Source organism: Coturnix japonica, chromosome 4 (assembly GCF_054131305.1).
Source record: "Coturnix japonica strain WE chromosome 4, WE-NBRP24, whole genome shotgun sequence".
NCBI lineage: Eukaryota > Metazoa > Chordata > Aves > Galliformes > Phasianidae > Coturnix > Coturnix japonica.
Window position 1 is genome coordinate 43,535,881 of NC_140666.1, and position 27,764 is coordinate 43,563,644.

A 27,764-nucleotide genomic window follows, 5' to 3' on the forward strand; every position below is an offset into this window, starting at 1 on the left:
ATTTGTCAGGTATCCAGGGGTGCACCCTGTAGTGTGTACACTTTGCTATTTGTCCTCTGCGGTGGTGCCCACACACAGCAACAATGCCACCAGGTTTCTGCAGCTTTCATCGCTGTGCAGAGCTGCGGGCAGAGCTGGGGAGGCCGTGATCGCAGGCAGCGCTGGCCCCAGGCCCCGTGCAGGAGGCAGGGAGGCAGGGATTGGCCTTAGCGCCCGCCGGGGGGCGGTGAGGGCGGAGGGGCGGGCTCGCCACACGCACACGCCGCTCCCGCCGTGCTCCGCTTAAATAGGGCGGCGCCGGGAAAGCCGCGCACGGCTCTGTGCGTTGTTGCCGTTGCTGTCGGAGGTGAGCGGGGCTCGGCGGTGCCACTGGGGCGGGGGACGAGGAGGCCGCGGGCCCGGCCGAGGGGCTGGCGGCTGTCGGGGCCGCGGGCTGCTCGGGCGGGTGGTCGCGGCGGGGCCTGCCGGGCCCCGGCACGTTTCTGCCCCCCGGCTCGAGGCCGGGTCGGCGGGCTGTCAGCCGGCTGGGGCGTGCCGGCTGGGCTGTTGGCCGCCCGGCTGGCGGCGGAGCGGTCGGTGCCCTTGCGGAGGCAGCCTGGGGGCCAGCGCCGTGCGGGCCGGCACGACGCGGATTGCAGCCTGTGCCCCGTCGGCGGCCCTCGCCTTGCCCGTGTGGAGGAGGCCGTGCTTGTGGGAGTGCTATTGAAATAACGTGTTTGTTTTTTCTCCTTTCTAAGCACGTAGTGTGAGGCAAACCGGCCTAAAATGGAAGGCTGAGTGACTTTGGCTTTGCAGGCCTCCTTTCCCTGTGAGGTAGGAATACGGTGCTACAGGGATTTAACCGAGTTGAACGATGCTTTTGTTCTGAGGTGCATACGTTTCTTGTTCCTGTTGAACAGGACTGGCGACACTTGGAGCCTTCTGTTTCTCTAAAGGGCACGTGTGTGAGCCGGCTGGGGTGTTAGCAAAGCACTTGTGGACCCGGCTGCCCATCTGAGTGCTGGCCTCCATTGGGCTGGTGTCAGAGATAAGGTGGCCGGGGCTGTGAGAGAAAGCAGGGGCACTGAAAGTAACTGCTGCTGGAGCCTCATGGTGCTGTGCTTGTGCCCAGGCAAGAGTTAAACCATGTGGTAACAGCTTATTTTTACCACATTGCTTTACAGGGAACAGGGCTGTCTCCTCAGGCAGCCTGGTAGCATTTGTGTTCACCTCCGCTCTTTGGAACGTGCCCTTGGACTTGAGACCTGAAGTTTCTCAGATCAAGAGATTCAGGTCAGATTTCTTGGATCAAGAAGTTTGAAGTGCGAGAAGGCATTAAGCTTAAAGGGAAAAAAAATCTTTTATTGATAATAGCATTACTAATAATGCAGAGAACTAAATACAGAGTTCCTCATGGAATTATACAGTTGCTGACTGATTCTTTAACTCCACCAATATTTGGCTTTTTTTTATTGGAATAAAAAAAGCAAAGTAGTAGCTGATTGGGGGTGGGTAGGGTCTAAAGCTTGTAGTTACAAGTAGCTTGTGTACTCAATTCAAGGTCTCAAGCATGTGGCCTTAGTCTATTCTGAGGGCTGCAGTGATTATATTGAATTCAAAAGGCAGCTTCTAAACTTGGTTGGTGCATTTTACAACTACAAATTGGCCAGCTTGAGTCTGGAAGTAGGTCAGCAGTTCTTGAAGAAAGCCCCCAAGTAGCCTTTTGCTTCAAGGTCAGGCACAAGGTTGGTATCAGTGGACAAACAAAAGCAGTGATTCAAATGGAAGGAAAGATTTTAAAATAGCTATTATTTGGGTAAGTAATTCTTCTGTTTCTTTGAGTAAAGTCTCTATAATTGACTGTCCTTCCTGATCACTCTACTGCAAATTAATTATACATTGAATTTTTAGGGATGAAGGTGTGTGTGTTTGGATGCATTAGTCTCCAGTGAGAAGGCATGAACTCCTCTATTTTCCCTCCAAGATGTTTTAACTGATGTGAGCAATGGAACACAATAGTGTTCATTTTGGTTTTTGTTTGCTTTGTACAAATATTTGTAATGCAAATGACTGGGGATGGGTGGACTCGAGTAAGGTTGAAGACATCAGATCTTTCAAATGTGCAACAGAGGGACAGATTCTCTCTGTTGGGAAATACAGTGAAGGGTGTATGTAGCGAAATAAATTGGAGTTCTGGTAGTCTGATATGAAGCTGGCAGCTCTGTTCTGTTTTCCTACTGTGCTAAATTATAAGTGGAAATGCACAATTTCTTACATTTTGCTAAAATATAAACAGTGGTAATCCCTCAGAAGTCCTCATTAATAGGAGGGGAGGTGGTTTGACCACTGGAAAATGGCTTTGTGTGGGAGTTTACTATGCTGCATGACTGAAGGAAGCAGTGCTGTATAGTACTGACCTTTGCAGGCGGCAGCCTGAACCCTGCCTGCAGGCTGGGGGCTTGCATTTCTGCAGATCCAGCCTGAAACAAGGATACATGAGAACACAAAGGCTGCTGCAGTCCCTGCTGCCTTTTGAGTTAGGAGTTACTTATCTGTGGAGTTGAAAGTATGATAGCAAAATATTAATTTCTTGGCTTGGCATAGCTTTCTTATGGCACTAGCATTGGGAGATCACTGTGAACCAACTACTTCTACTGGGTACTTACTGATATGCCTGGCCTCAGTGTTACCAGTTCTGTTTATTTTAAAACTTTCTTTGAATGTAAACATTATCTGGTGTGATGCAGCCTGGCTTAAGTGTGCCGGATCCAGGTTGCCCTTTGCTATGGAAGTCAGATGACAGAAGGATGAATAAAAACCGGTTACTGTACAGTCTCACGTGAGCACTTGATGTGCACGCAGGGTATTCTCAGTGGTCGTGCTCCTGGGACAAGTAGCAGGAGTAAGTTGGTGCAGTTGAGTTGTTAATGCCCCCAGAAAGCTGCCTGTTCAGAGCAATTGCCTCTGCAGAATGATTGATCTAGTAAATGTGTATGTTTGGTGGCCCTGCCAGGCAGGGGGGTTGGAACTACATGATCCTTGAGGTCCCTTCCAACCCAGGTCATTCTGTGATTGTCATCTGAACTGTGTTTGGATTGAGATAAGTGAACACAGTGCTGTGATATAAAGCTTGAGCCTTAGGGATGCACGTCTAGCAGGGAGAGTAATTCAGGCTTCTACATATATTTGTAAGCATCTTTTGTGATCGCTGAAGGTAGGAAAATAAGATTGCTCAGTGACCTGTTCTGAGCATGTAAGTGCAGATCAAAGGGAACACTTAAGTTGGTCATTGTCTCAAGTTTTAGTGAAGTACAGATTTCCGTGATACATAATGTTACTGAGTGCTGCTGAAGGATGCCAACTGCACCCAAGACAATGAACCTGATGATGGGAATCCACTTGGTTTCTGCACTTGAACTTTAGTGACCTTCCTGCTGTGTGCTCAGGTTTCTTGTTGGACAACACTAAAGGGTGGGAATACAGGTGTTGTTCCATTTGATAGCAGGAGGATTGTAGCCAAATGCCTGCGGACAGGGCAGTAGCTTTACTTGGTGGGGGACAGAGCCTTCACTCATCAAGGTCACATGTAATGCTTCTAGGTTGCAGCAGTTTTCATTGCTTCAGTTACAACTTATTAAGTGAGCAGGTCCTGCCGCACAGGGCTGAAACCAACTTGCAGGCGGCTTCCTTGCAGTCATCTGCCTTGCATAAGACTGAGCCAGCAGAGCCAACCTGAAGCACTGTGTGATGCCTGGTGTGTGCTCTGAGCCAGACCAGGGGATGTGAGCAGGTAAGAGGCTGTGAGTTGGGATGGGTGAGGGGAAATGTGAGATGTGAATATTAGGGATCTGCTGCTTCCTCTCTGTGTGAGGGATGGGTACCTCACTAACTTCTTGGTTCTTTCCTCTTCACTGTTGCAGGAAAGCGAATCTGATGGCTAGCTGCTTAAAAGTGGGGTTTATAGCTCTGTAGGCTGGTTGAGTCATTGAGGTGATTCTGGGTAAGATGAGTTCTAGGTGTTTTTTAATTAGGAAAGTAGAAAGGGAGAAGGAAGGCAGAACAGCTGATGGAACCTTGCTCCGGTTCAATAATATTTTTGTTTGGAGAAGTCCTTTGTGGCTGAGGGCAAAGTTAACATGTTAAGTCACATGTTGAGATGCAGCACCACAGGAGATCTCTTACTGTAGTATTTTTGTTAAAGGAGACTTCAACTGAGAAATTCCCTTCAGGACTTAATTACCTGTGCTCCTTTGCTGTGCCTTAAGGGTGCGTGTGGTTTCCCTGCTGGTTACAGCTGGGCTCTGACACAGGTAGCTGTGAGACTTCATCCAACATACTGCCTTGACTGCAGGGTAGGGAGAGAAACCTGGGAGCGCTTGCAGGCAGCATTTAGAGTTGCATGCTTAAGGTTTAATATTACAGCTGTCCTTGCTTTTCCCAGCTGTGCTGCTTCTAGGAATTAATGACTATGTGGTCTTCAAGATGAACAAAAGCTGATCTAGCTGAGAGCTGTCATCAGTACTAACCTATGAAAGGCCTTCTTGCTAGACCATCTCTTGATGTGACTGCACTGTCAGGTTAGTCCCTGACCAAAAGGGGTGTAGGAACGTGCATTTGGGGCCAGCTGAGCTGAATCAAATTTAAGATGATTACGAATTGCACCATGAGATTAGAATTATGAAGGATGAGTGGTAAAGAACTTCAGTACTATGGATATGTTGGGATCTCTGTGGTGTAACCTGTAGCAGTAAGAAAAACAAGATAATGCTCAGTAGCTTTGAGGCTAACTAAAGGATATATGGGAGGCCAATCACCTATTTCAGCATTTCATAGTGAGAATATCTTAGGGCCATACTGATAATGGTGAATTACTGGAGCACTTCTCCTATGAAGAAAGGTTGAGGGAACTGGACTTGTTTAGCTCCCAGAAGACTGGGGTGATCTCATTGTGGCCTGCCAGTACTTGAAGAGAATGTATGAACAGGAGGGGGATTGGCTGTTTACATGGATTGAGAGTGAATAGGACAAGGGGGGAAGGTTTTAAACTGGGATGAGAGATTTAGGTTAGATATTAGAAGGAAGTTTTTGTACACAGAGGGTGGTGAAGCACTGGAACAGGTTGCCCAAGGAGGTTGTGGATGCCCCATCCCTGGAGGCATTCAAGGCCAGGCTGAATGTGGCTCTGGGCAGCCTGGTCTGGTGGCTGGTGACTCTGCAGAGGGCTGAAGCTGGATGATCTTTGAGGCCATTTTCAACCCAGGCCATTCTATGATTAAGCTGCCTTTCTGTCTGTAAGAGGCTCTAAAAATGGTGTGGCTGCTCCTTCTCCGCTGTGTGGAAAGCTTGCCTTTGTCACAGGCCACCCCAGTGCTGGTGTGCTCTCAGTGTTAGGGTAGAGGGGAGAAGGCCATTGGCTCTTGGGGTTGTTTTCTTGTCACTGTAGAAGCTGACGGCTGCTCTCCTGTTCTTCCGTTGCACTCGAACGATGTCTGGCTATGGATGGACAATAGGCAGGCTGCTGCCCTCTGTAAATAGCCCATTGTGTGCTGCGAGTAGGAGCAGCAAAGAACGGCCGAGAGCTGCCAACTTGGGTTGTTGCCTTGAGATACTGGCTCCACTGTAAAGAATGGGCCTGGGGTGCTGCGGGCTGTGCATATACACAGAGAGCTTGCTTTGTGTGAGCTGTGCAGAACTCAGGCTGAGTTGTAGGATCGGTTTGGAGGGATGCTTTCAGGGCTGTGTTTGGGGAACTGCTATTGCTGGAGGGGACAGGTAATTACCTCTGACATGGTTAATCCTCACTGTTATTAAAACCACTTACAGGTATCTGGTATTGTCTCCTAACTAAAACCAAACTAGCCAAGCTCTACTGGTTGTATCAAGGAAGAAGTGTTTATGAGCTGCTCAGATGTTGTCCTTTCTATTCCATGTCTTCTGCTGCATGTAACAACTTGAGGATCACAGACTGGTACTTTTCATTCTGGCTTTACTTCCTTTGTCACACTTCCAGCCGTGACACACAGTCAGTCACTATGTTTTCCATCAGGGCCTGGTTCTGGAGTCTGTCTGTAGTCCAGACTCCACCTGGATAAGGAGCAAATGCAATAGTTGCATTTGTAGGAAAGAATGCTGCTTGTCAGTGTATCTTGTTGGCCTTGTACATACAACTTTGCCTCTGTGTTAGGTATCCCACTGCCAAGAAGTTCAAAGTACTTTTCTCCAAGTGGATGATCTGTGCTGATTTTGCAGCTGAAGTTAATAACTTACTGTTCATTCTATTAGTTTTTTTTATGGTTGAAGTGAAACGTGGAAGGAAAGCTTGAAGTCCAGAAATGTGGAGATCTATAGGTGGCAATTAGGGGTGTCCAGCCGTGATTGGGCTGCATCATTGGAAGTGTGTCTTACTAATTAGTGTTGGAGGGTTAAAGTAGCAGAGTGGATTGTATAAAGTGTTGCTAGCCTCTTGTCTTGAATAATCAAACATAGCTGGGCCCTTCCTTTTCAAACGGGACTGAAGGCCAGTCATAGCTCCGCTGAGAATACATTTGTATCTAGATATAACGGCTTTAACGTGCTTCCTCTGTTCATGGGGAAGGCCTTGGATGTCTGATGTGACTGGGACCTGAGCTCAGTAATTACGAAGAAGGACGCTGAAAACTTAGACTTTTTTTGAGGTGCGTATTCAGCTGCATATGTTTGGAGTATATTCTTCTTGTATCTGAGTTTGCCTTAAATAAAGAAACCAAGAGTTGGTATGACCCAGCAGGTAGTGTTAAAGGTAGGAATTGCTTAGTCTGGCTGAAAACTTCCTAATCTTTTTGTGCTGATAAAGCAGGAGGTGTAATAAAGAGTTTCCTTTGAGATAAACATAAGCAATAAAATACGTTATGTAACTGGAATTCTGATATAGCTGCTCAAGAATATTATATGTTGTAAATTGCTCTACAAACAACTTGCTATGGAAATTGAAAGTGGTGATGCTTTTTCTTTACCTGGTCTTAACTTATGCCAGCTTCTTGGTTGCGCTGGGACTTGTATATGAATGAAGTGAGCACGTTCACTTCTATTCTTGGTAACTATAATGACGCAACAGCCTTTGGAAAGAATAATTCTCAAACTATGCTGCATTTGTGAATTATGCAGTATGTATGCAGGGCACATGACTAATGCACAGGGGAAGCAAGTATCAGTTTTTAAGACAGAGGTGTTTGTAGGGAGGCTTGGGGAGGAAAGAGTGAAGCCTGCTCTTAGCCCTTCCATTATAGCCCCCTCTTTTTCTGATTTGATAGCATAGTGCCTAATAGGATATCTAGTATTAACTTGTAGGCTATGCTTTCCATGTTGGAAAGTGTTTTCTTATTGTTCATCTATGTATATCTTGTACTTCAGAGGGAGGTTCTATGCCTGTGATGCAAATGAACATGATCTCATGCATAAAAAGCTGTGGTGTATAGTCCTAATTATTGAGACAGTAATTGATTACTTTTCCTATGCTAAAGGAAGACAGATACTTTTCAATATACTTTGCTCTTCTTTACCTTCCAATACTACAGCTTGCTGTGTTGCAGCAGGCCATACCCAAAGGCTGTGTGCCACAGTGCAGATAATGGAAAGGTAACTAATGTAGTGGTGGACAAGGGGAAATGGTTTTAAGTTAAAAGAGGGAAGATTTAGGTTGGATGTTAGGGGGAAGTTCTTCACTAGGAGAGTGGTTAGGCCCTGGAACAGGCTGCCCAGGGAGGTTGTGGATGCCCCGTCCTTGGAGGTGTTCAAGACCGGGTTGGACAGGGCCCTGGGCAACCTGATCTAGTAAATGTGTATGTTTGGTGGCCCTGCTAGGCAGGGGGGTTGGAACTACATGATCCTTGAGGTCCCTTCCAACCCGGGTCATTCTGTGATTCTGTGGTGCTGTACAGGGTGCCTTGTGGTACAGTCACAGACACAAGTGAGGAAGAGAGGAGGGCAGTGCCTGCTGGCCTGGGAGCTCTGGGGCCTGCCCAGAGATGGCATCAATCCCATCCTAACACTGCTCCTATCTGTGACCTGATTTCAGACTGTCCTTCTAGCATTATGAAACTGTGGGCCCTTTGAACTGTTTTATGGCTTCTTTTTTGCTGGCTGTAGCAAATCTGAGTCCAAATATTGGTTAGTCTTTATGGATCAGATGAATCCTCTGGTGCCTAGTTGAATAACTGATGATAGTAATGAAGATTTCAACAATAGATTGTAAACTTGAGATTTTTTGTCCCCTATAGAAATGAGAAATCTCGACCTGGTATAGTTGGTTAGAATATGCATTTAATTCTGGCTTCCTACACTCTTGCCCTGTAGCAGCGTATTGTTTCACAGCGCTCCTGAGCTATTCAGGCACATCTGATGTTCTGTGGACATTTTTGCTTTGCTGTCTGATGTGGCTCAGCCAAAATGAGCCAAACAAAAGCATCTCTTTTCTTGAAGAAGCAGGTTGGATACAGGACAAGGCTGTTCTGCTGCCCACTCTGTCCTGGTGTGGCAGGTGATGGCTGCCATTGGTGTGGGTTGTCATCTGCCTGCTGCTCACCTCTAACCTAGTGGGCAGGAGCTGGTGGCATGTGACAGACGTCCCCGGGGACCTTGGCTGTGGAGGAGGGCACCAGCTGAGCTGGCAGCAATGCTTTTTTCCATGGCTGGTTCTCGCTGTGGAATATGCATGTCAGGCACGGGCTGGGAGTTGCCTCTCCTGAGCTCTCTGTATGGACATGACGAGCAAAACGTGCTTCCTGTGCTTGTTGATGCTGCTGCTCCTTGCATGCCGCTTGGTTCTGCTTTGTGGCCGACAATAAACTGCTGGTGTGACACCGAGAGAAATGGGAAGCTGGCCAGCATAGTGCAGCCATAGGGAGATGCCTTCCACGAGCTTTTTAGCAGAGTTTTCTGTGTGTGACTGAAGGGAGACTGGAAAAGGAGAGGTTATTTGACAGGTCTTCAGAGGTAGAGGATCCTGCAGGGTTAGGGTGCTCTCTGTTGGCTGGTGCAGGAAAGCTAACAGCCCTGCCTCCCTCCCTGGAGTCCTGTTTGACACTTGTAAAAGCAGCCTTGTAGTACAGCTACTCTACCAGTAAATATTTACCATTTGTGAAATGCTGCCCTTCAAAAAAAAGTGATAATGTGGGGTATTTTAAATGATCTTAAAGTCAGAAATTGCCTCCTGTCAGTCTTACCTGATTTTTCTGAACCTAAAATTGCTTGTTTATGTAATTCCATTACAGAGTTCTAAAGATATTGTCTGCTTAGTGGCAGATAAAATCTTTTAGATAGGGAGAAGCTAGTAGGATGGAGCATACGTTACTCTGCCACAGGAGTGAATCAAAACAACTTCAAATCTGTACAATTTTTCTTGTGTCGACAGGTTCCAGCACTGGGACAACTGCACTGAGCCATGATGCAAGCACACGACTTGTTTAGGCATATGCGGATTCCTGAACTCGTGGATGTCAGGCAGTATGTGCGCACCCTTCCGACAAATACCCTGGTGGGTTTTGGTGCTTTCGCAGCCCTCACAACCTACTGGTACGCAACGAGACCAAAAGCATTAAAGCCACCGTGTGACTTAGCAATGCAGTCTGTGGAAGTAGAGGTAAGTGTCATCTGATATAGAACCTCGTGAATGTTAAAACTGGTAGAGTTGTTCTCGCTTCACTGTGTGTTTAGGTGGTGATCTATTAACTTAAATGTTGGGGTCAGATTATGTATGCTGGGGTATACTTACTGGACTAATACTCTTCTACTACAATATCTAGCTTATAATAGCTGACAGATGAGACTTTATATTAAGTTACAAGCATCAAGAGGGTACTAGCTGTCCTGAAATGATCTGTGGAAACGTGAGTCCTGCCAAGACACCCCAGCCATAGAGTAAGCTGAAATTAAAGCAATCATGTAATAATTTCTAGAGAGGTTAGCTTAGTTTTGTATTCTGATTTCAGAGACACAGCGTTGCAGTTCAGTGGTGCTCAGTGTTGAAATTTGATATCAAAACAGCCTGACGATTACTCAGAAGCACATATAGACAATTGATTATGTGGTTGTTTTGTGAGCAGCAGTCATCAGTTTCCCTGTGTGGTTTTTCCCTTTTTTGAAGGCAGGAGATAGTATTGCATGGTTGAGATCTCCAAGTGAGATGCTTACCTTATGTAGGAATACAAGGACGACAGGTTGTTTGCATTTCTTGCATTCTTCAGAAACACCACTTGTGGATTTTTCTTATGTGCTTGCAACTAAGGTGTCCCATTACGGCAGATTCTGTGTCAAAGGCAATTATGTAACTTCTTAAGCTTAAGAGTAGCAGTGATGGTAAAATAATGTAAACAAATATGGCAGTAGTTTAAATTTTATGCATGTAAGCTTTCATGGGCTTTAGCGAAACAGACTCCTGTCGTAGCCTCAAATTAGGCATTTCTTTCTCTGTAGTATATGATACTGGAACTCAAGAATGAAGTCTTAGCTGGTCCCTCCATCCAGAAGCTTATTTAGTAGCTGTTTAGTTCTTAATTTTTTTTCATATGGTTTACTGGTGAGCTAATGCACTGCTCTCTTTACTATAGGGAAAACATAGAAGTAATGATCTGCTGTTAGAATTGCATAAAAGGGAGACAAATACATGATCTGATGAGATAGCTACAAAAATCTCATTGGAGTACACATATATAAGTATCCAGAAACTAGAACTCACTTCTGGTGACTCTTCCTAATCTGGATAGCAGCTGTTTAGACACTGTGGGGAATAGTCTTATGGAACAGCACGTTTTAGTGGCAGCAGTAAACTATCAGTGAATGTTCTCCAGCTGTGGAATGCCTTATTACTCAGTGGAGATTATATCAGTAGCAGACTGGGAGCTTAGCATTGGAAGGTAGTGGAACAGTGGCTCTAAACTGACTATAAAACCAGTGACAAGTGTTTATGCTTGAGACTAGCCAGCAAGTGCAGCTCACTACCTCTTCAAGCTAAACTGCTTTTTGTTGCCAAATTCTATGATAAAAATTGTTTTCTTCTTCACTATGTGACCTCAATGAAATATTTAATTCAGTTATCTATGTTGTGCTGATGAACATCTGCTCTGATCAGAGTAAGGTAGGTAGAGCAGCATTACTTCCTACTGCCCCTTCCGAAAATGCATCAATAAATGACTCATGAGCATTAAATGGAGAACAGCTGAAGGTATTAGCATGTTTTGGGGATAAAGAGCTCAAATTTTAATATGTTGACATAACCAAAATCTGTCCAGTTTAGCTTGACAGTTCAGATAAAACCCTTCACAATGTAATGCTATCTACTTCAAAAAGTGGAGCAGAACACTATTCCTCTTTTTTTTCTTTTTTAGTATCAAGTTTACCTGTTCATTATTGGTTAAAATCTTCAAATTACAAATATTCTTTTTAATTCTATGTACATTGTTTTCCTGCTCTTTAATGAGGTTAAGTGAAGTCAGTGATTGATATGTTTCTGTATGTTCTGATGATTAAAACTTTTTCTTCTCCTGAGAAGCTAAAAACATTCAATTTATTGCTGTTCCAGGTCACTTCCAGCCTCTGAGGAACTTTGATTTAGTAGGTCAGCATCCAGTAACCTATTCTAACTGACCCTGAGCCAGCACTGTGGTTGTATGCTGAGCTGAATATGAGTACAGAGTTGCTGATAGTATCTGCTTTCTTCTAGACTAATGTCCATCAAAATACATGCAGAGCAGTCCTAGAAGTATACTTGCTGCAGTTCCACTTCACTGACATAAAACCTGCTTTCAGAGCTCCCGATTTGATCTTTTTTTTTAGGAAAGTCTCTTCAGAGATATAAGTGAAAGTTTCTCAGGATCCACTTGAATCTGTCAGCTGTAGAAAGGAAGGCAAGATTTAATTAAGAGTAGTTATAGGTAACTATTATCAGACTGTATTGCTGAGACTCAGGCTGAACTGTTCAGCATATTAGGAATTTTGGTGCAATAATGATGCTAGCAATGAGGCCTTAGTGTTTGCGATCTAAACATCACTTACCAGTACATTTTTCCTTAGGAAAATAGAAAGTGGGCTTTGTGCTCTTGTTGACAACAGTATGTTTTGGCAGTAATGCTCATTTTAAATGGTCTATACAAGAAGTTCTGTGCCTTAATAGGGCTTTCCTAACAGTGTGACTGTGAATACCTGTTTAAGATATACCTCTGATATAGAATAAACCTGTTTACTTCAGATGCACCTATTTCAAACCCATGCCAAGGCATAACTTTCAGCTTGTGCAACTTAATGCATAATGGATCAGTATTGTGACAGCCTGAAATGCTGCCTTAGTGAGTAACCCAAGGCTGTTCTCAGCATTAGTGAAAAGCCTGTTGTTTTTGGCTCCTTAAGAACACTTGGAAATTGAGAACTTTTTTGAGCAATTCCCTCCATGCTAGGTGCCTCTGGGTCTCATTCAAATAGCATTTGAGATCAGCCAAAGATTCTGGTCCTGAGGTCTGGATATTTGATTTATTATTATTTCTTTTTAGGACCTGTTCAAGCAGAGGTGCTTCTTAGGAAAGCTTGCTGTGAACAAACCCTTGCCTAATGGTTGCACAAATATTCTGGATGAGGACCTCTAAACCAAAACTAAACCAATACTATGATGCTGCTTAATAAATGACTATCGTTAAACTCGCAAAAAAAACCTCTCGTTGTCTCACAAGCAACTGTATTCCTCAGTGGAAACTAGATTTCCAGCAATCTTTGAATTAATTTTACTTTGCTTTGGGAGGAGGAATCAAGTAAGCAGGACCTTATGTTGGTTGTGCTTCCCTTTATTGGTAAAAGTTGAAACTGACAGTTTGTTTCAATAGTAGTCTGTTACAATTTCTCTAATGTTCCTTTTTAAAAGTGCAGTCAGCCTTGAATCTAAGCAGTGTGCTGTCTGATGATGGCCCTGTGAAAACTGCTTTTGTAGTTCTAAGTAATAAGATGTGTGAGCTTAACAGTACAAGCTCTGATTAGAATAAAACGTTTCTTGTCTGTTGCTGAGGAATGGCTTAGGGTGTGGTATTTTGCCTGATGTGTGAATTGTACTGCCTCTAATGTGATGCCAATACATTATGCCATAGATGCAGTGACATCTACAGTGAGACTCTGATTATGAACTTTGTGGCATGATCTTCCTCTGGCTAACACAAGAGGTGGTGAAACTGGGAAACATAGAAGCTGATCTTGGTTATCCACGGTCTGCTTAACAAGTGAAATAAAACAAGCAGTCCTGCATCTTCTTTCTGGACAGAGATGTCATTTCCTATAGAGTAGGCACTAGTGTGAGGGCAAGTGAGCTCTTGAATTTCTGATGTATGAGTGTTTAGAGGTAGGCCAGTCATTAATTTGTTCTGGGCCATGCTTGGTGTATGCTTCTGCTTACAGTCAAAGGAGTGGCAAGAACTGCATTACACATAGCTTTTCTAAAACAAGTTAGACTTGTTTTTGTGTTTAAAATGTTTTTCTGTCTCTGGTGCACTGCTACTGTGTTAGCTCCTTTCCAGGTGTGTGTGATATGACACACAAACCTATGTCTCTGCAGATGGACCTATGTTTTTCTAGTTTATATAAAAGTAGATGTTCTCTGGTCTTGGAGGGTACTTTGAAAATAAAAACTAAATCTTAGCCTAGGAAGTGTCAATGACTATACATGACTGGCCTTTTGACACCATCCACCATATCACAACACAAACATAGATTTAGGTAGTCCAAGACCTCTTGGTCAACTCCTGTCTCTTTCACAGCAACCACTTCTAAAGAGGATTTTAGTAATGCTTGCTTGAAACTGTTTAACCAGCTGTACTCTGTTAGGAATCTGCATCTGTCATCTGAGTGTCTACTAGTACTTGCATAACTGCAATTTGTGCAACTTCAGTTGGTATAAAATGAGGTTATTTAATCTGCCACCACAAAATGGACTATGTTGAAATTATTCAGTTCTTTTAGGCTACAACTGCCAGCATATGCAAATGCTCATCTGCTGAAAAATTGTGGTATTAACATAAATGCCTGTAGCAGGTCAGGAAATGACTTTCTGAACTCATTTTTTATCTGGTATGAAGCATTTTACTTATGATACCACTTGTTTTGAAGTCATGCTGATCATGCCTAAAATATTTAGCTTTTGAAAGCATGATTGATTTCTAAAAGTGATTGGAAAATTACTAGTTGGAGATTAAGATCTCAGTTGTAACACAGCTAGGATGTTCCAATTGAGATTGGGAGGGTTGGAGTAACATCCCCAAAGAAAAGTCCTGCCAAGAGTAACCAGTGTCAAAAGGCATTTTGTGGTACTTAACCTTGTTCTGTGCTGTCTTACGTAGATGAAGATAATTTTGCCTGACACATCTGTGGTAATGTAGGGAGAAATCTGCCATACTTCACTGATGGCCAGGGGAGATCTCTACCTGGTGGTGAAGTTCTCCCAAAGAATTTACCAGGGCTCATAGCAAAAATGTTAAGATGGATAGTAAGCTTCTGTTTCCTTCAGAATGTCTTGTTTGTCCATGATGGAGTCTAACTTTCCTCACTGGTTTTCACAGGGTGAAGAGCATGCACGAAGGTCCTCTCTCCTTAACAGTGATGAACTGATAACTTGCTACTATGATGATGTGAGAACAGTCTATGATATCTTCCAGAGGGGGCTACATGTATCCAGTAAGTTGAATTTAAAATGCTTATTATCAATGATGTTAGGAGCTTAAGGTCTGAGCTCTTGAAATGCAGTTGGGATTGGAGAGTGGGGAGTGTCTACCTAGCAGTAAGACAAATACACTGAATGTGAGCTATCTAGAAGGCAAATCCAATTATGACTTCTTCTGAAAAACAGGGTTGTGTGACTGAAGTCAGTGCCTTGTTACCCATATATCCTTCTCGGGCTTCCTTCCCTGCTTCCTCCAAAAATAAAAAATAAAACCCACCCGCCTTCAGAAGGTATCTGCAAAGAATCTCAGGATGTCAGCTTAATGCTGGTGAATGTGTAATGTAGTGTCAAGATGGGCAGGGGTTGCATTTTGTGTAACTGTTTTTATTATTGTTTTTAGATAATGGTCCATGTCTAGGTGTTAGAAAACCAAACCAGCCATATGAGTGGATCTCCTATAAAGAGGTAAGTATTCTTTCTCACTTAGCAAGTAAAAGGAGATCTAGAACTGAGACTATTGGTGCAGCATCTAGTTGCAGTATTCAGTCTTAATTATTTGTGTGTTCTTAAATTGGTATCAAACCATTATGGGAAGATTTTTAGTTTCTAATAGAGTATCTTTAAAAAAAAAAAAAAAGCCTCAAAAATAATACAAGGGGAAGAACACCACCTCCTGCACTTAGTTTACTTAATGTTTCGTTCCTGAATGTTTTTGTCTCATCTTTGCAGTCTAGCTGCTGAATTGCTTAGAATTAGATGCTGCCTATGGCTTTAAAGTGGTATTCAGGGACTCAGACTGCTACTACTTTTACAGTAGAAAGGGCCCTTCCTATGAATGTTACCTGTGCTTCCTGACTGCCTGTCTCTGGAGTGCTGAAGGGCACATTATTATAGAGTGCTAACAGATGTACTTCTACCTATGAGCACACTGCTGCTTTGTCATCACTAAAAATATGTCTTCAAAAATATATCATCATGCTAAACTTGAACAGCTCTGCACTATCAGGCTATTCCTGATTTAGTAAGCTGATGTCTTCAAAATTTGCATAAGCTTTATTTAGTGCATACTGCTAGGGTCACTTAAAGATCTTGAGTAGATAGCAGAGGTGACTTTCCAAGGTGATTTTACTGGGCATCTGTTTGGTACAGCCACATTAGCAAAGCATTTCTGGTTGAGGCAAGTGACTTATATGGGCTCAGGTAATATGCTGTGTGAAAAGAGGAAATAAACAAACCTTTTGGTAAGGCAGTTTTCTATAGAGTAAACTAGATTTTTCCTTTTTATTCTCTTGCTTCTGAAGGGTGAAATAGTGGTCTGGTAGGTGACTGAGTTCAGTGTTTTTCTGAAGAATGAAGCAGAAAGATAGCTTGTTTAGTACTGTTGTAGAGCAGCAGCATAAAGCTGAATCATAGCATTTCTAGCCATTCCTGCACGTGTGATTGTGAAATCTAAGTTTTTGCTTAACAAATGAACGTATCTTCTGCTGCGTATTGGATGTAAGTGTTGTCTGTGTTCAGTTTATAGTAATGTTACTTCAGTCTTTAGTTTCTTCAAAATTAGAATGTATAAAATAGTCTAGAAAGCCAATGTGTACTTCACATTAGTTACTGTCCTTGTGAGACTTAAGGGGAAGAAAGTTTCAAGTATGGGTATTGTTGGAGATTGTTTCAAGTTTTCATTTGGCTTCTCTTCATTTCCCCCCAGGTTTCAGACAGAGCAGAGTATGTGGGCTCTGCATTACTTCACCGAGGCTTCAAACCATCTCGCAGCCAGTACATAGGCATCTTTGCACAAAACAGACCTGAGGTAACTGATGTTGTTTGTATTGGTGATTTAGCTGTTATTTGAAATGGCCTGCTCTATTAATCAATTACCACTGCACTAAGCTTCTCTCCTAAGAGTGCTTTTGGAGTCAGGGCTAAAGGCTGAGCCATTGCAGACCTGTGAGCCATAGATGTAGCATCTTTAACTAAGAATTGAAATGGATATCTGACATAATTGTTAATGTCTTTTATATAATTTTTTTTATGGTCTTGAAGCTGCATGCAGAAGATTAGAGGACAGTAATCATCAGGGAATCCAAATGAACTTAATTCTTTTATTCTCTCCTCAGTTGATAGAGGAGGCATGTTTAATAGGAAGTTAGTGAAGTACTTATTTGATTTAATGCTTATTACAATTTGCTTTTTCTTAAAATGGCACTGGAGTACTAAGTAACTGAAAGAAGTTGGAAGTCATGAGGTGTTTAGACCTTTAATGATGGAATGTTTGCATAAAGTTCTGTCTTCTTCCATCTTTGTTTTCTGTGGAAGAGGCCCTGGACATCAAGATTTTGGATTAGAAAGCCAAAAATAAAGAATGATTTGAAACTTAAGGAGACAGACTAGAAGTAGCACAATTAAAGATCTTTTAGCGAAGCCAAATCTCACAAGCCTGAGACAACTAAGGGGATGTTTAGATTGATTTAATAGTATCTATCATAGGTTTGTTTATTCTTAAAACTTGTTCTATTAAATCAGCTGAATGAACGGCATTTCTGTAACCTGTGTTTGTGATTAATAGTGTGAGCTGGTACTTGCTACTTGAACCAAACCTGTATCAAGATAGGAGGATGGTTGATAAATTTTTGTCTAAAATATGCTGACCCTTTTAATTGAATACCAGCAACTGGATGATGTTACTTTCAGCCACCTACAATGTTGCCATTCAAACAGTTGTACAACACTTTAGATCTCTTCTGATTTATTTTTCTTCAGTTTGTCACTAGGCGATCCCTCCTGGAACTTAAAAACAAACAACCCCTCCAAGAACAAACAAAAACACTAAAAACCAATATGACAAATGACATTGACCTTCCTCTAAACAACTTTTCTTAACTCACTCTACAAAAAACCAAACCTGTAGCCTTGTACCGACAAATAAATGCTTTTTCTTGATCTTAAATCTGGTAGTTTGCTTGCATCTTCCTGCTGGAATACTAGTTCTAATAGCTACAGGTTTTCCTCAGTAATAAAAACAAACAATTGGGATGTCTCCAACTAGCAATCTTATAGCTTGTGAACTTTCTGAAGGAGGGCATGATGGTATGGTCTGCTTATATATCACAGAAACCAAATGTACTTGAGTTGCATTGCTCTGGCAGACTTTGAGTTGGATCAGAAGTGAGTTGGAAATAATTGTTTAATCCAACAGTTTTAAATCTGGGACTTTCCCTACTGAAAATTACTGAACGAGTGTTGTGACATTCAAAATAGAATAACTTATCCAGGTTACATAAAGATTTTTGTCAATGATTCATACTTTTCAGTTCCAGGAATGGTTGCTGGGAAAATCCCCTGGAATCGGGGAGTTGAAATCCTAGCATGTTACCTCCAGAAATATTCACAAGAAAAATAAACCTGGATTATTAAAGTCTACTTTCATTTTGAATAACTGGACAACAGAATCTCCTCTGCAAGCAAGGAAATAGTGTTTTAGATTGAGAAAAAAGCACAGTGAAATGTGCAGTTTCCCTCAGTGTTCATATTCTGTATCAGGACAGAAATGGAAACTTCTAGCCTGTTGTCTCTACTCCATACTGTCTGGTTGGGGTTTGAGAGAAAGCTGAAGTGTTGAGGTTTAATAGTTCTATTTAAATATGGTTTTAGCTTCAGAAGCTAAAAAGGAAGAATAATGTCATTGTGGTCCAGAAAACAGGATGCTGGTGGTTGTCATGACAGTCACAGCATGCACAAATGATTGGAGGCTAATGGGAAGCTTGACCTCCGTGTGGCTTCCAAAGTCTGTTACTGTAGTAGACATACCTACAGCAAAAGAGCCAAATTGAAACTGCTGTACAGCTGCCCCTTCTGGTTACATCATTATAGAATGAACATCTATCATAGAATCATACAGTGGTTTAGGTTGGAAGGAACCTTAAATATCTAGTTCCACCCCCTGCTGTGGAAGATGGGGCTGCACCCCGTTATATCAAGGCTGAAGGCCTTGAATGCCTCTAGGGATGGGGCAGTAAGTGCTGTCTAGGGAAAAAACAAGTTCAGTAGACCCCATTATGGCTAATGTAGATGTGCCTGCTTTATCTTTTTAATGCAGATAAAAGACATACCAGTAAGTTAGCTGGAATTGCTCTAGTTTTACCAGATATTCTGTTATCTGTATATGTTGCATGTCTGGTCCTCAAATGAGATGCAGGTAATGTACAAGTGAGAACATACTATGTGTGTAGAAACTTAGAAGTCCTTTATTGATTCATAAATGATGATAAAGTTTTGAATGCTTTGGTGGCTTCTTTGATAACCTAAAGACAGGAAACAGTATAGTATTCTTAATCAGTTTCCTACTGTTAGTAGGCAAGTTAAAGAGTTAGATAATGTTAATTGTTCTTTTAAGACTACTTAAAATTGCTCTTAAGAACTGTTCAGTTTTTTTTTTTAGCGAGAGCTTTTCCAAATGAACTTTGTCCTAATAGCATTATTATTATTATTATGCCACCAAGTTTTTCTTCGTTTAAGTTAACACAGTGACTTAAATCTTCTTGCAGTGGGTTATCATTGAACAGAGTTGCTATACATACTCCATGGTGGTGGTGCCACTCTACGATACGCTGGGAACTGAAGCGATTACTTACATTGTGAACAAAGGTAGGACACTTCTAATAGTTCAGCAATTGAATATATTATGGGGCTAACTAAGAACTGATCTGTAGTTGCCTTCAGAAGTCTTCCATTATTGACTTCTGTTGTATGGATTTAGTCTGAACTTGCATTGATAATGTTGTTCTTCATCAGCTGACTTATCACTGGTTTTCTGCGACACACCTGAGAAGGCTAAACTTCTGCTAACTGCTGTTGAAAAGGGGGACACTCCAATTCTCAGCACCATTGTGATCATGGAGCCTTTTGGCAGAGATCTTGTGGAACGCGGCAAGAAGTGTGGGGTAGAAGTCTTCAGTATGAGGGAAATAGAGGTAAGCGTGCTCAATCTACTGCTTTAATCTCCCATTTACTTGTGAAAGAATAAGAGTGTCTACTGAACAGATTTCAGGACTAAACAGAGCATGTTAAATTAATTTCAAAATACCTGAATGGAAGAGACAGTTACACAAAGAAGGAGAAATAACTTGCTAGTGTTATTTCACAGTACACAAAGCATCAAAGCGCATATGCAAGATGAAGGAAAAGCATGGTCCATGTGTAACATCTGATCTTAACATAAAGCCTTGCTTGACTGAACTTCATCTCTGGAGGACCCTTCCAACCTCTGCAATTCTGTGTGTTTCTGTGATTAACTGTATGCTATGAATAATACTCCAGAAGTACTAATGTCCTAGAGTTTGTCTAGGCTTTCATAATGCAGTGGGGAAAAAGGCATCTTCTCCTGTACAGTGAATGCAGATGTTTCCTCATGCGGGAGAATGGTAGTATTATGTTCTGGTGTATGCTTATAGTAATGTAAGGGGGTTGTGACATTCAGGCTTTAGAAGTGGAAACTGCTTTCTTTGCTTCTTAATGATCAAGTCTTAGGGTTTTTATTTTTCTTGCTGGTAGTTCAGTCTGGCTCTTTGCTATTTTGTTCTGAATTATCTTTTAAAAAAAAAAAGTCCCAGCTGCAAATTGTGTAGAATTCATCTTAATCCTGTTTCACAGTTTCACAATATAGCCTGTTTACTACTGCTAGTGAAGGCTTGACTCACTAGGACCCAAGTATCTCCAAATAATTGTACTTGACTTCTGCAGGAGTGTCAATAGTTGCTGCAGGCTTTTTTCCTTGTTTTAAAGGGAGGGGAACCCACAGTTTGACTGAACTTGTTCTCATGGTGATCTTAACTGCTAGGTTAATAGAGCCACCTTCTGATAATGATGCATAACTACCAGCTTGTCATCTTACACTATGCAGTTAACTGTGTCTTAGCTAACTAGCCTCAGCAGTGCTGCCACGTTGAAAGATGTGATGCAGAGTAAGTGACTTAAAATGCTCACTGGAAAACAGTTGTATTACATGGAAGGGGGTGGGAGGAACTGCATTAATAGATTGGTACACTAAAGTCAGCTTCTTTCCTTGATTTGAGCTCTAGTTTTAGTATAGGAGGGTACTTCCCACTGAATCATCTAGCTACAGAAAAACAAAACCTATCAGTAAATACTTAATCTAGATGCTTAAATGAATACTTTCAGTAACACATTAAGGTCTTTACCATGCTGTTGTAAGAACACTTGTTGGTGGGGGTTAATATAGTAATAGGTATAAAAGTGTCTAGAGATCTCAGCTGTGTATCAAAGTAAATATTGGGTCTTGCTCAACACAGATTGTAGGGAAGTATTGAGCTGCTGGTGGCACTTAAAATGCAGATGCTGTTGTTGTGACAGCTATGTTGTCATAGTGGCAATTTTTGTCTGTAATGCCTTTGAAAAGGCAAGTTTACAGTTTAAATGCTTCCGGCTGCTCCTTTTTTCCTTAAACTTTGTGTGTGAGTAATCTAGAGGTCTAAAAATTACCCATGCACAAGGAAGGCTAGAGCTAATAAAGGAATGCATAATAATACTCTTGTGGATTTAGAATGTAAAGATGATCACCAAGTTAATGCATTCACACTCTGAGTGCAAAAGTATATTTAACAAGAGGTCAATTTGAAAATTACCTAAGCCCTTAAATATCAGTATAAAAGGACTATAAATCATCAAGAACGCTTCCTGGGGAAATTTCAGTCTTAATCATCACAATCAGTGATGTAACCTGCAAGGTGCTTATTGAGATGAATACTGCTTTACTTGTTCAGTGACACACATCTTATGGATGAGGTGTTGGATTTTGTCATTATGCTGCTCAGCCTCGAGCTTCTCTCATGAATGGCTGCTGTCGTACTAGCTAGAAGGGGGTAGAGTGAATTCTATGAATTCTAGTTATGTTGTATTTGTAGAACACTAACTTTTTTATATTCTTTAACATATCCTTTACAGCCTTTGTTCTGCTTCTGTAAGTTTAAAAAGAATGCCTTATCAGGCAGTCTAATGATAGAATGTTATGGTATTTAGTAATGTAAATTACCAAATTTAGCCTTGTAAATCTAAAGCTTGTGACTCATCTGTTTCTCCCTTCTTTCCTTTCTGTAGGAACTGGGAAAAGCACACAGACAAAAACCTATGGTACGTATGCAATTAATTTAAACATTTGAATGTAAAGTTGGGGTGACTTGCTAGTTTGGTCTATGTAATGCTGTCTCCTGTAGCTCAAAAATAACACTGTTATTTCAATGCTTGTATTCAAAGTCTTTTTTTTTTTTTTTAAAGCAATCTTAATGGTAGTAATACTTTCTTCTTTCTCATAGCCTCCAAAGCCAGAAGATCTAGCAGTCATCTGTTTCACCAGTGGAACTACAGGTATACCTAATTACACTCTGCATGACTGATTAACTCAGGAAGCCTTTCTACTTTGCTTTCCAAGACTTTCCCCTGCTGCTGCAACCTTTTATTTTCTAACAAGTGGCAGTTGGGGATATTTTATGATAAAGCTTTCTTCAGTTTTTCTTGATGATTTATATGGAGTTGCAATACTGTCAGACAAGAATCTTGCACTTCTGGGTTTGGAAATAAGGTACTGAAGCTGTATTACTGTTAGGCTCTGGCTCTAACTTAATTGTGTTTTTGTAATAGCAGGAATCTTGTAGCTCATATGCACTGTGCACCCCTCCCCCCACCACTCAAAAACCAAAATGGAAAGCCAGCTGTTTAGATAACTACAGATAATGTGAAGCATATGACAATACCTCTCACTGGTAGGGAGTGAGAAGGAAGAATACAATGATATTGGTTACACTTCTAAAGCAGATTTAAGAGCAGAGTTGTCTGAGCTCTTAATAGCTGCATTTCCACAGAAATTTTGCATTTGAGAAACTGATCTAAGAAATGTGTCTGTTTCTAGAGGATTTGTTCTCCTTATTGAGTACTCAACACTTTAGCTAGTACTAACTTTCTTAAATACATCAGTTAATTCTGTCTTTTCTTTAATGACCAAGATGGAACTGATTGAAATGCTATTAGCTTAATTTGGTAACTTAAAGGACCTGAAAAATTCACTGTTGCATCCTGATGTGCTTCTTCTTTAGGAAACCCCAAGGGAGCTATGATCACTCATAAAAACATAGTCAGCAATTCTTCAGCTTTTCTGAAAACTACAGAGGTAACTGCAAAGTTAACATTATGGGTTTACTTGCATGGAGGGGAGCAACACTAAAATTTCACTAACTTTGGTCATAATATAGTAAGACTGAACTGAAAGTGTGACTTGTCAGTACTCAGGCCATGCTGGTTCAGAAGTGAATGTTTACCTAAGGCCCCTTTCTTTTACTTCATAGGGTATGTGAGAAGCTGCATAATATAATTCATATAAAACCTAATAGATTTTATTTACCCATGCAGGAAGTAATGAATCCATAAGACTTGAATACTTTTAGTTGCATGGTTGCTGGCATGTCATTATATGCTGTTGTCTTAATGGGGAAACTATGAGCAGTGGACTGTATTTAGACCCCCCAGTGGCAAAGTCCTTCTTTACTTAGGATGTTGTAGGCCAGGAGTGCATGGAGAAAAGCAGACTTCTCATGTGGAAGTTCTGGCATATGTATTTTGCGTACACTGTGTGTAGAATTAAGTCTAAATTAAGCAACTGGTCTCATGTTTAGGTCATGTGAGGTACTGCTGATATCAGCCTTACAGTAAAGTGGACAAATGAACTTTATGACCTACAGTGAATGTGTTTTCTTTTTTAACTTCCAAGGACAGACCACTTTAATCTCCACACCATTTTCTGCACTGTGTATAATGACGCTTTATGTAGCTTCTCTCAGAACTGGTTTCTATTCATAATCATGTATATACATTGTGATAATCTGAGCAGTTATTGTATGTAGATGTAACACGATTACAGCAATGACTTCTAGTACATATAGCCTCTTTAATGAACAAGAGACAAAGCTCTATTTTAAACAAAACTGTAGTGAGGGCTGTGTTCTAGAGTTCAGGTGCCTGGTTTCATTGTTTAGGTTAACAAAAATAATCCTCTCTGTTTTGCTTAACACTTTCAGAAAACATTTCTACCTAGCCCTGAAGATGTTCTGATATCATTCCTGCCTTTGGCTCATATGTTTGAGAGAATCGTTGAGGTAGGCATGTTTGTTTCACTGAACTATTAAGAAGGTTGTTTTCCTACAGAGATATGTGACACAGTACTTGTTTTTGCTTTTTACACATATGTGAAAACGTGAGGGGATGAGGATGAGGAGACATCAGCTCTTCTCTTGACTGTGCGATAGAAAAAGATGTTTGGATCTCATTTTCTTTTAAAACACTTCATTCCGTATTCCTCTGGAGGGCTGCACATAGTGGTCCTTCCATATGTATCTACATAAGGAAACAAGCAAGAAAGCATTTAGAAGAAAGGTATTTGTTACTCTTAAGTAGGTATTAATACAGGGTCTGTGAGGAACTGTCTTGAGTGTTCCTCTTGCAAAGTTGGCATTAACTGATCCAGGCTTCCTAAGGAAACCAGCTGGGGTGTCAGTGAACTTGACAGAACAAACATGTTCTTGCTTAGCCAAGATGGTTGCTGCCCTCATGTGTTTGCTGCTGCTTAATGCATAGTGTCAAAATACAGGTGAAGAAAAGAGTAACTTGCACATTTTGTACAGGAAAGGTAAAAACATATGGCAGAACTTGAAGGAAGAGTGTTGAGGAGGAGGAAGTAATAAAAAGCTAGCAGGTACAGAGAAACACAAATGAGTAGGGATGCTATTAAAAGAGAATAAGTAGAACTCTAACAAAATAGATTATTTAGGTTGTAATGCTATAACATTATGGAAAATGCAGCAATGACAGCAGGGTAGCAGAGTCCCAGGCTGCAGCAAGTGAGGATGAGCCCAAGTGCAGCAGCTCTGGATGCAGAAACAAAGGAAGAAAGCTGCTTACCTTTAGAAGGCCTCAGGTAGTCAGGGATCCTGGCACCACCCCCTTCCAACACTCGTGTTCATTGCATACAGCTAAGCTCACCTGGGTTGGCCCTGCCTTCCACCAGGTGCTCAATCACTGTTTCAGGACTTACCATTTCCATTACACAGCTGTAGTGGGTGGAGCCTCTAGACGATAGAGAGCATAGAACACTGCAGGATTAAGTCTGCCTCCATGGATGCAAGTCTAAAATGATGCAGAAATAAGCAGAGCCACTGCTTACATTTTTCAACAAGCATCTTGATCACCTAATAACAAACCCTGTTTGCAACCTTGTTGTGAAACAGGAGGGAAAATTAGAGTGTAAGAGAATACTGCACAAGCAGCACACTGCAGGAATGTGAGTGACTTCAATGCAGGATTTCCTAGTACAAATAAAGGCAAAAAGTTCTAGTATATTTTTTGAGTAAGCTTGTTAGATAATGCTTTGAATCTTTTGCTACCTAATAGTTCCTGGCACCAATGTATATAACCAGCTGCTTTTTTGGTTAGGGGCTTTTGTGCAGTATTTATTTCTATCCAGATCTTTAGCCCATGTGCAACAGATGTCTTGCCATTTATCTTTCCAGTCTCATTTAATAGTTAGAGAATGCTGTAAAACTTACCCACATCAGTGGATCCTGCATAGTCCTCTCCACATTTAAAAGAAAAAGTATAGTAAGTATAATGCATTCTAACTATATACATTTTCAGACGTCTTACTTTTCTTTAACAGTGTGTAGTTTTGCTCCATGGAGCTCGGATAGGATTCTTTCAAGGGGATATCAGACTACTTATGGATGACCTCAAAACACTACAGCCAACTATATTTCCAGTAGTACCACGCCTGTTGAACAGGATGTTTGACAAGGTAAGTTTAAAGCTGAGTCTAGAGTTGTTCAGGGTTTTGAGGGGCTTCCTGAAGTCTGTGCTGACATAGCAGAAGTAATTGTTGTTCAATAGCATCCCAGAACACTACTGTTTTTCTGAAAGAGCAGAAAGTACAGGCAGTAGTGCTGGATGTGTTAAAGCATTTTCAGGCAGCCAGCACTGGCATAGAAAAGTCTGACTAGGAGTCTTGGTTCTCTCCAGCTTTATTAAGGGCTCACTGTTCTGCTTTGAGCAAGCTGAAGTCCAGTCTACACAGTGAACTTGAGGCTTAGCATTTGCATGCTGCATTTCTAGTAGCTGACTCATGGAAGGGGATTTGCAAATCAAGGTCAGGTGTCTGCTATGTTTGCATGGACACGTACAAGTTTCCTACGTAGCAGCCAGCATTTTCTAGCAAGGAGAACGACAAACCAGCCAGTCTGAAGTGCTGGAGAGACAGTGTGTCAATAGACCTGTGCTCTCCTGTGCTTGCTACTTGCCTTCTCAGTATCTTCTGCAATGGGAATTCAGAAGTAGAGTCTTTCTTGTCTCTTTTTATGGGATATTTTAAATGATCCTTTATATCAGATGGTTGACCTCTCTTAAGGTACAGGCAGAGGAGCTGAAGGACACAAGTAATCTGTGGTTGCCAAATAAATGGCAGACCTGTCTATGCTGTCTCTTTCATAAGACTACAGCAAGTAATGCAACACCTGTTTGGTCCCAAGAGCAGATAGCACTACTCTGATCACTTTGGAAGGGGAGGAAATTCCAAGACTGCTTGCAGGTAGTGCTTAGAAATTCGCCCCTCGTTCTGCTCCAGTGTTCTGTATTGGAATTCTGGAAACAGGGCTAAGGCTTGGGCCTCCCTTTTCCTTTCACTGTGTTCTCTTGCTTGTTGTCTGTGATGCTATGATAATTTCATACCACTTTGATACATTTTCAACCTCTCACAGCTGTGAGAGTAAAGCATGTAAAGTTAGCAAGTGGAAAATCAAGGTGGGAAACCTCATAATGCTGAAGACCTGCTGGGTCTGTCTGTAAGTGAATATGCTAATATTGGTCTGGTGCTATGAAGCTTTCTGGGAACAACTAGAAGGAGCCTTTAAAAAATGATCTGAAAAGCAAGCTTATACATGCAAGGCAAATTGCTATTAGGCATTTTTGAACAGATCTGTCTCTTAGAAAACCCCATGTTTTATTGAGGTGTGTATGTACTTTAGAACATAAGGATCATGCTGAATTGGCATTTCAGCCAAGCTAGAATTAAAAACTGATGTTTTTGCTTGATGACATTTTAACGTATTTCTTCAATGGATTAACTTGTTCATGAAAATGTTGTGTGCAGTTGGCTGGGAAGAGAATTTGGTGCCAATTTAGATGAACACAAGGTAAAAAGGCCCAATGACAAATATCAGAATTACTATGCTTACTAATTGCTTGTTTTTCACTGAGTCCTTATGCATGCTACTGTAAGGAGAAAAGAAGTCTCAGACTGTTGCACTCTAATTCTATATAATCTTTTTAATAGATTTTTGGACAGGCAGATACATCACTGAAGAAGTGGATGCTGGATTTTGCTTCCAAGAGGAAAGAAGCAGAACTCAGAAGCGGTATAATTAGAAACAACAGTTTCTGGGATAAATTTATCTTCCGAAAAATACAGGTATACTTGGAAGTCTAGGTCTCTATATTATGGATATTGAACCTTTCTTACTGTTGCCCTTATGTCTTCATTTTTATCTTGAAAAGAACTCCAAACATGCCTACTTTCATACAGAACAGCAGTGTGATGTGCTCTTAATACTGGAGTCTGAAGCATCATCATCTCATCTACTTTGTAGTTTATAGGTATCACTTTGCAATTGCTGAATTTGATATGGATGTTTGTAGTGTGATATGGCTTTCATCACTCATTAAAGACTATCTGGCTTCTCAGAGTAAAACTAAACTCTTGTTCTTATAGTATCAGATGACTGCATTAGGGGAGTTACTCTAAAACTCTGGTGCTTCCTTCTTTAAAAGAGAACACTCTCCTTTGAAAGGAGGTGAATGTTAGTATTATATGTAGCCCCTACTGTCTCCTCACTATTGGTCACTACTAAGTATGCCTGCTATTGTATCTGGTGCTTTCTTGCAGTGGCCCAAACTCTGTTTGTACAGCACCCTCCTGTGGCTGCTTCTATAGCACTTGGAATGTATGAGAAACCGATAGAAGGCAGGCTAAAAATAAAAACCTTCACTGCAAGGTCATAATTTATATCGGCTTCTG

The 27,764-nt window shown here is 41.4% G+C and overlaps 1 protein-coding gene across 5 annotated transcripts in view; it reads left to right on the forward strand.

Annotated features, from left to right (window-relative positions):
- The window catches only part of ACSL1 (acyl-CoA synthetase long chain family member 1), a 66,509-nt gene that overhangs the window by 32,078 nt on the left and 6,667 nt on the right, over positions 1–27,764 (forward strand). Inside the window, exons 1-15 of one of the 5 annotated variants that reach the window (XM_015861383.3) lie at positions 311–346; positions 738–813; positions 1,164–1,272; positions 9,368–9,595; positions 14,544–14,658; positions 15,045–15,109; positions 16,350–16,451; positions 19,186–19,285; positions 19,433–19,611; positions 21,755–21,787; positions 21,970–22,021; positions 22,747–22,820; positions 23,725–23,802; positions 25,359–25,493; positions 27,024–27,158. In XM_015861383.3, the coding sequence (XP_015716869.2) occupies positions 9,398–9,595; positions 14,544–14,658; positions 15,045–15,109; positions 16,350–16,451; positions 19,186–19,285; positions 19,433–19,611; positions 21,755–21,787; positions 21,970–22,021; positions 22,747–22,820; positions 23,725–23,802; positions 25,359–25,493; positions 27,024–27,158 (1,266 nt within the window). In that variant the 5' untranslated portion in view covers positions 311–346; positions 738–813; positions 1,164–1,272; positions 9,368–9,397. Of the gene's footprint in view, positions 1–310; positions 347–737; positions 814–1,163; positions 1,273–9,367; positions 9,596–14,543; positions 14,659–15,044; positions 15,110–16,349; positions 16,452–19,185; positions 19,286–19,432; positions 19,612–21,754; positions 21,788–21,969; positions 22,022–22,746; positions 22,821–23,724; positions 23,803–25,358; positions 25,494–27,023; positions 27,159–27,764 lie in introns of those variants that run through there. The other 4 variants (XM_085546672.1, XM_085546671.1, XM_015861382.3 and 1 more) reach the window with 4 other exon arrangements.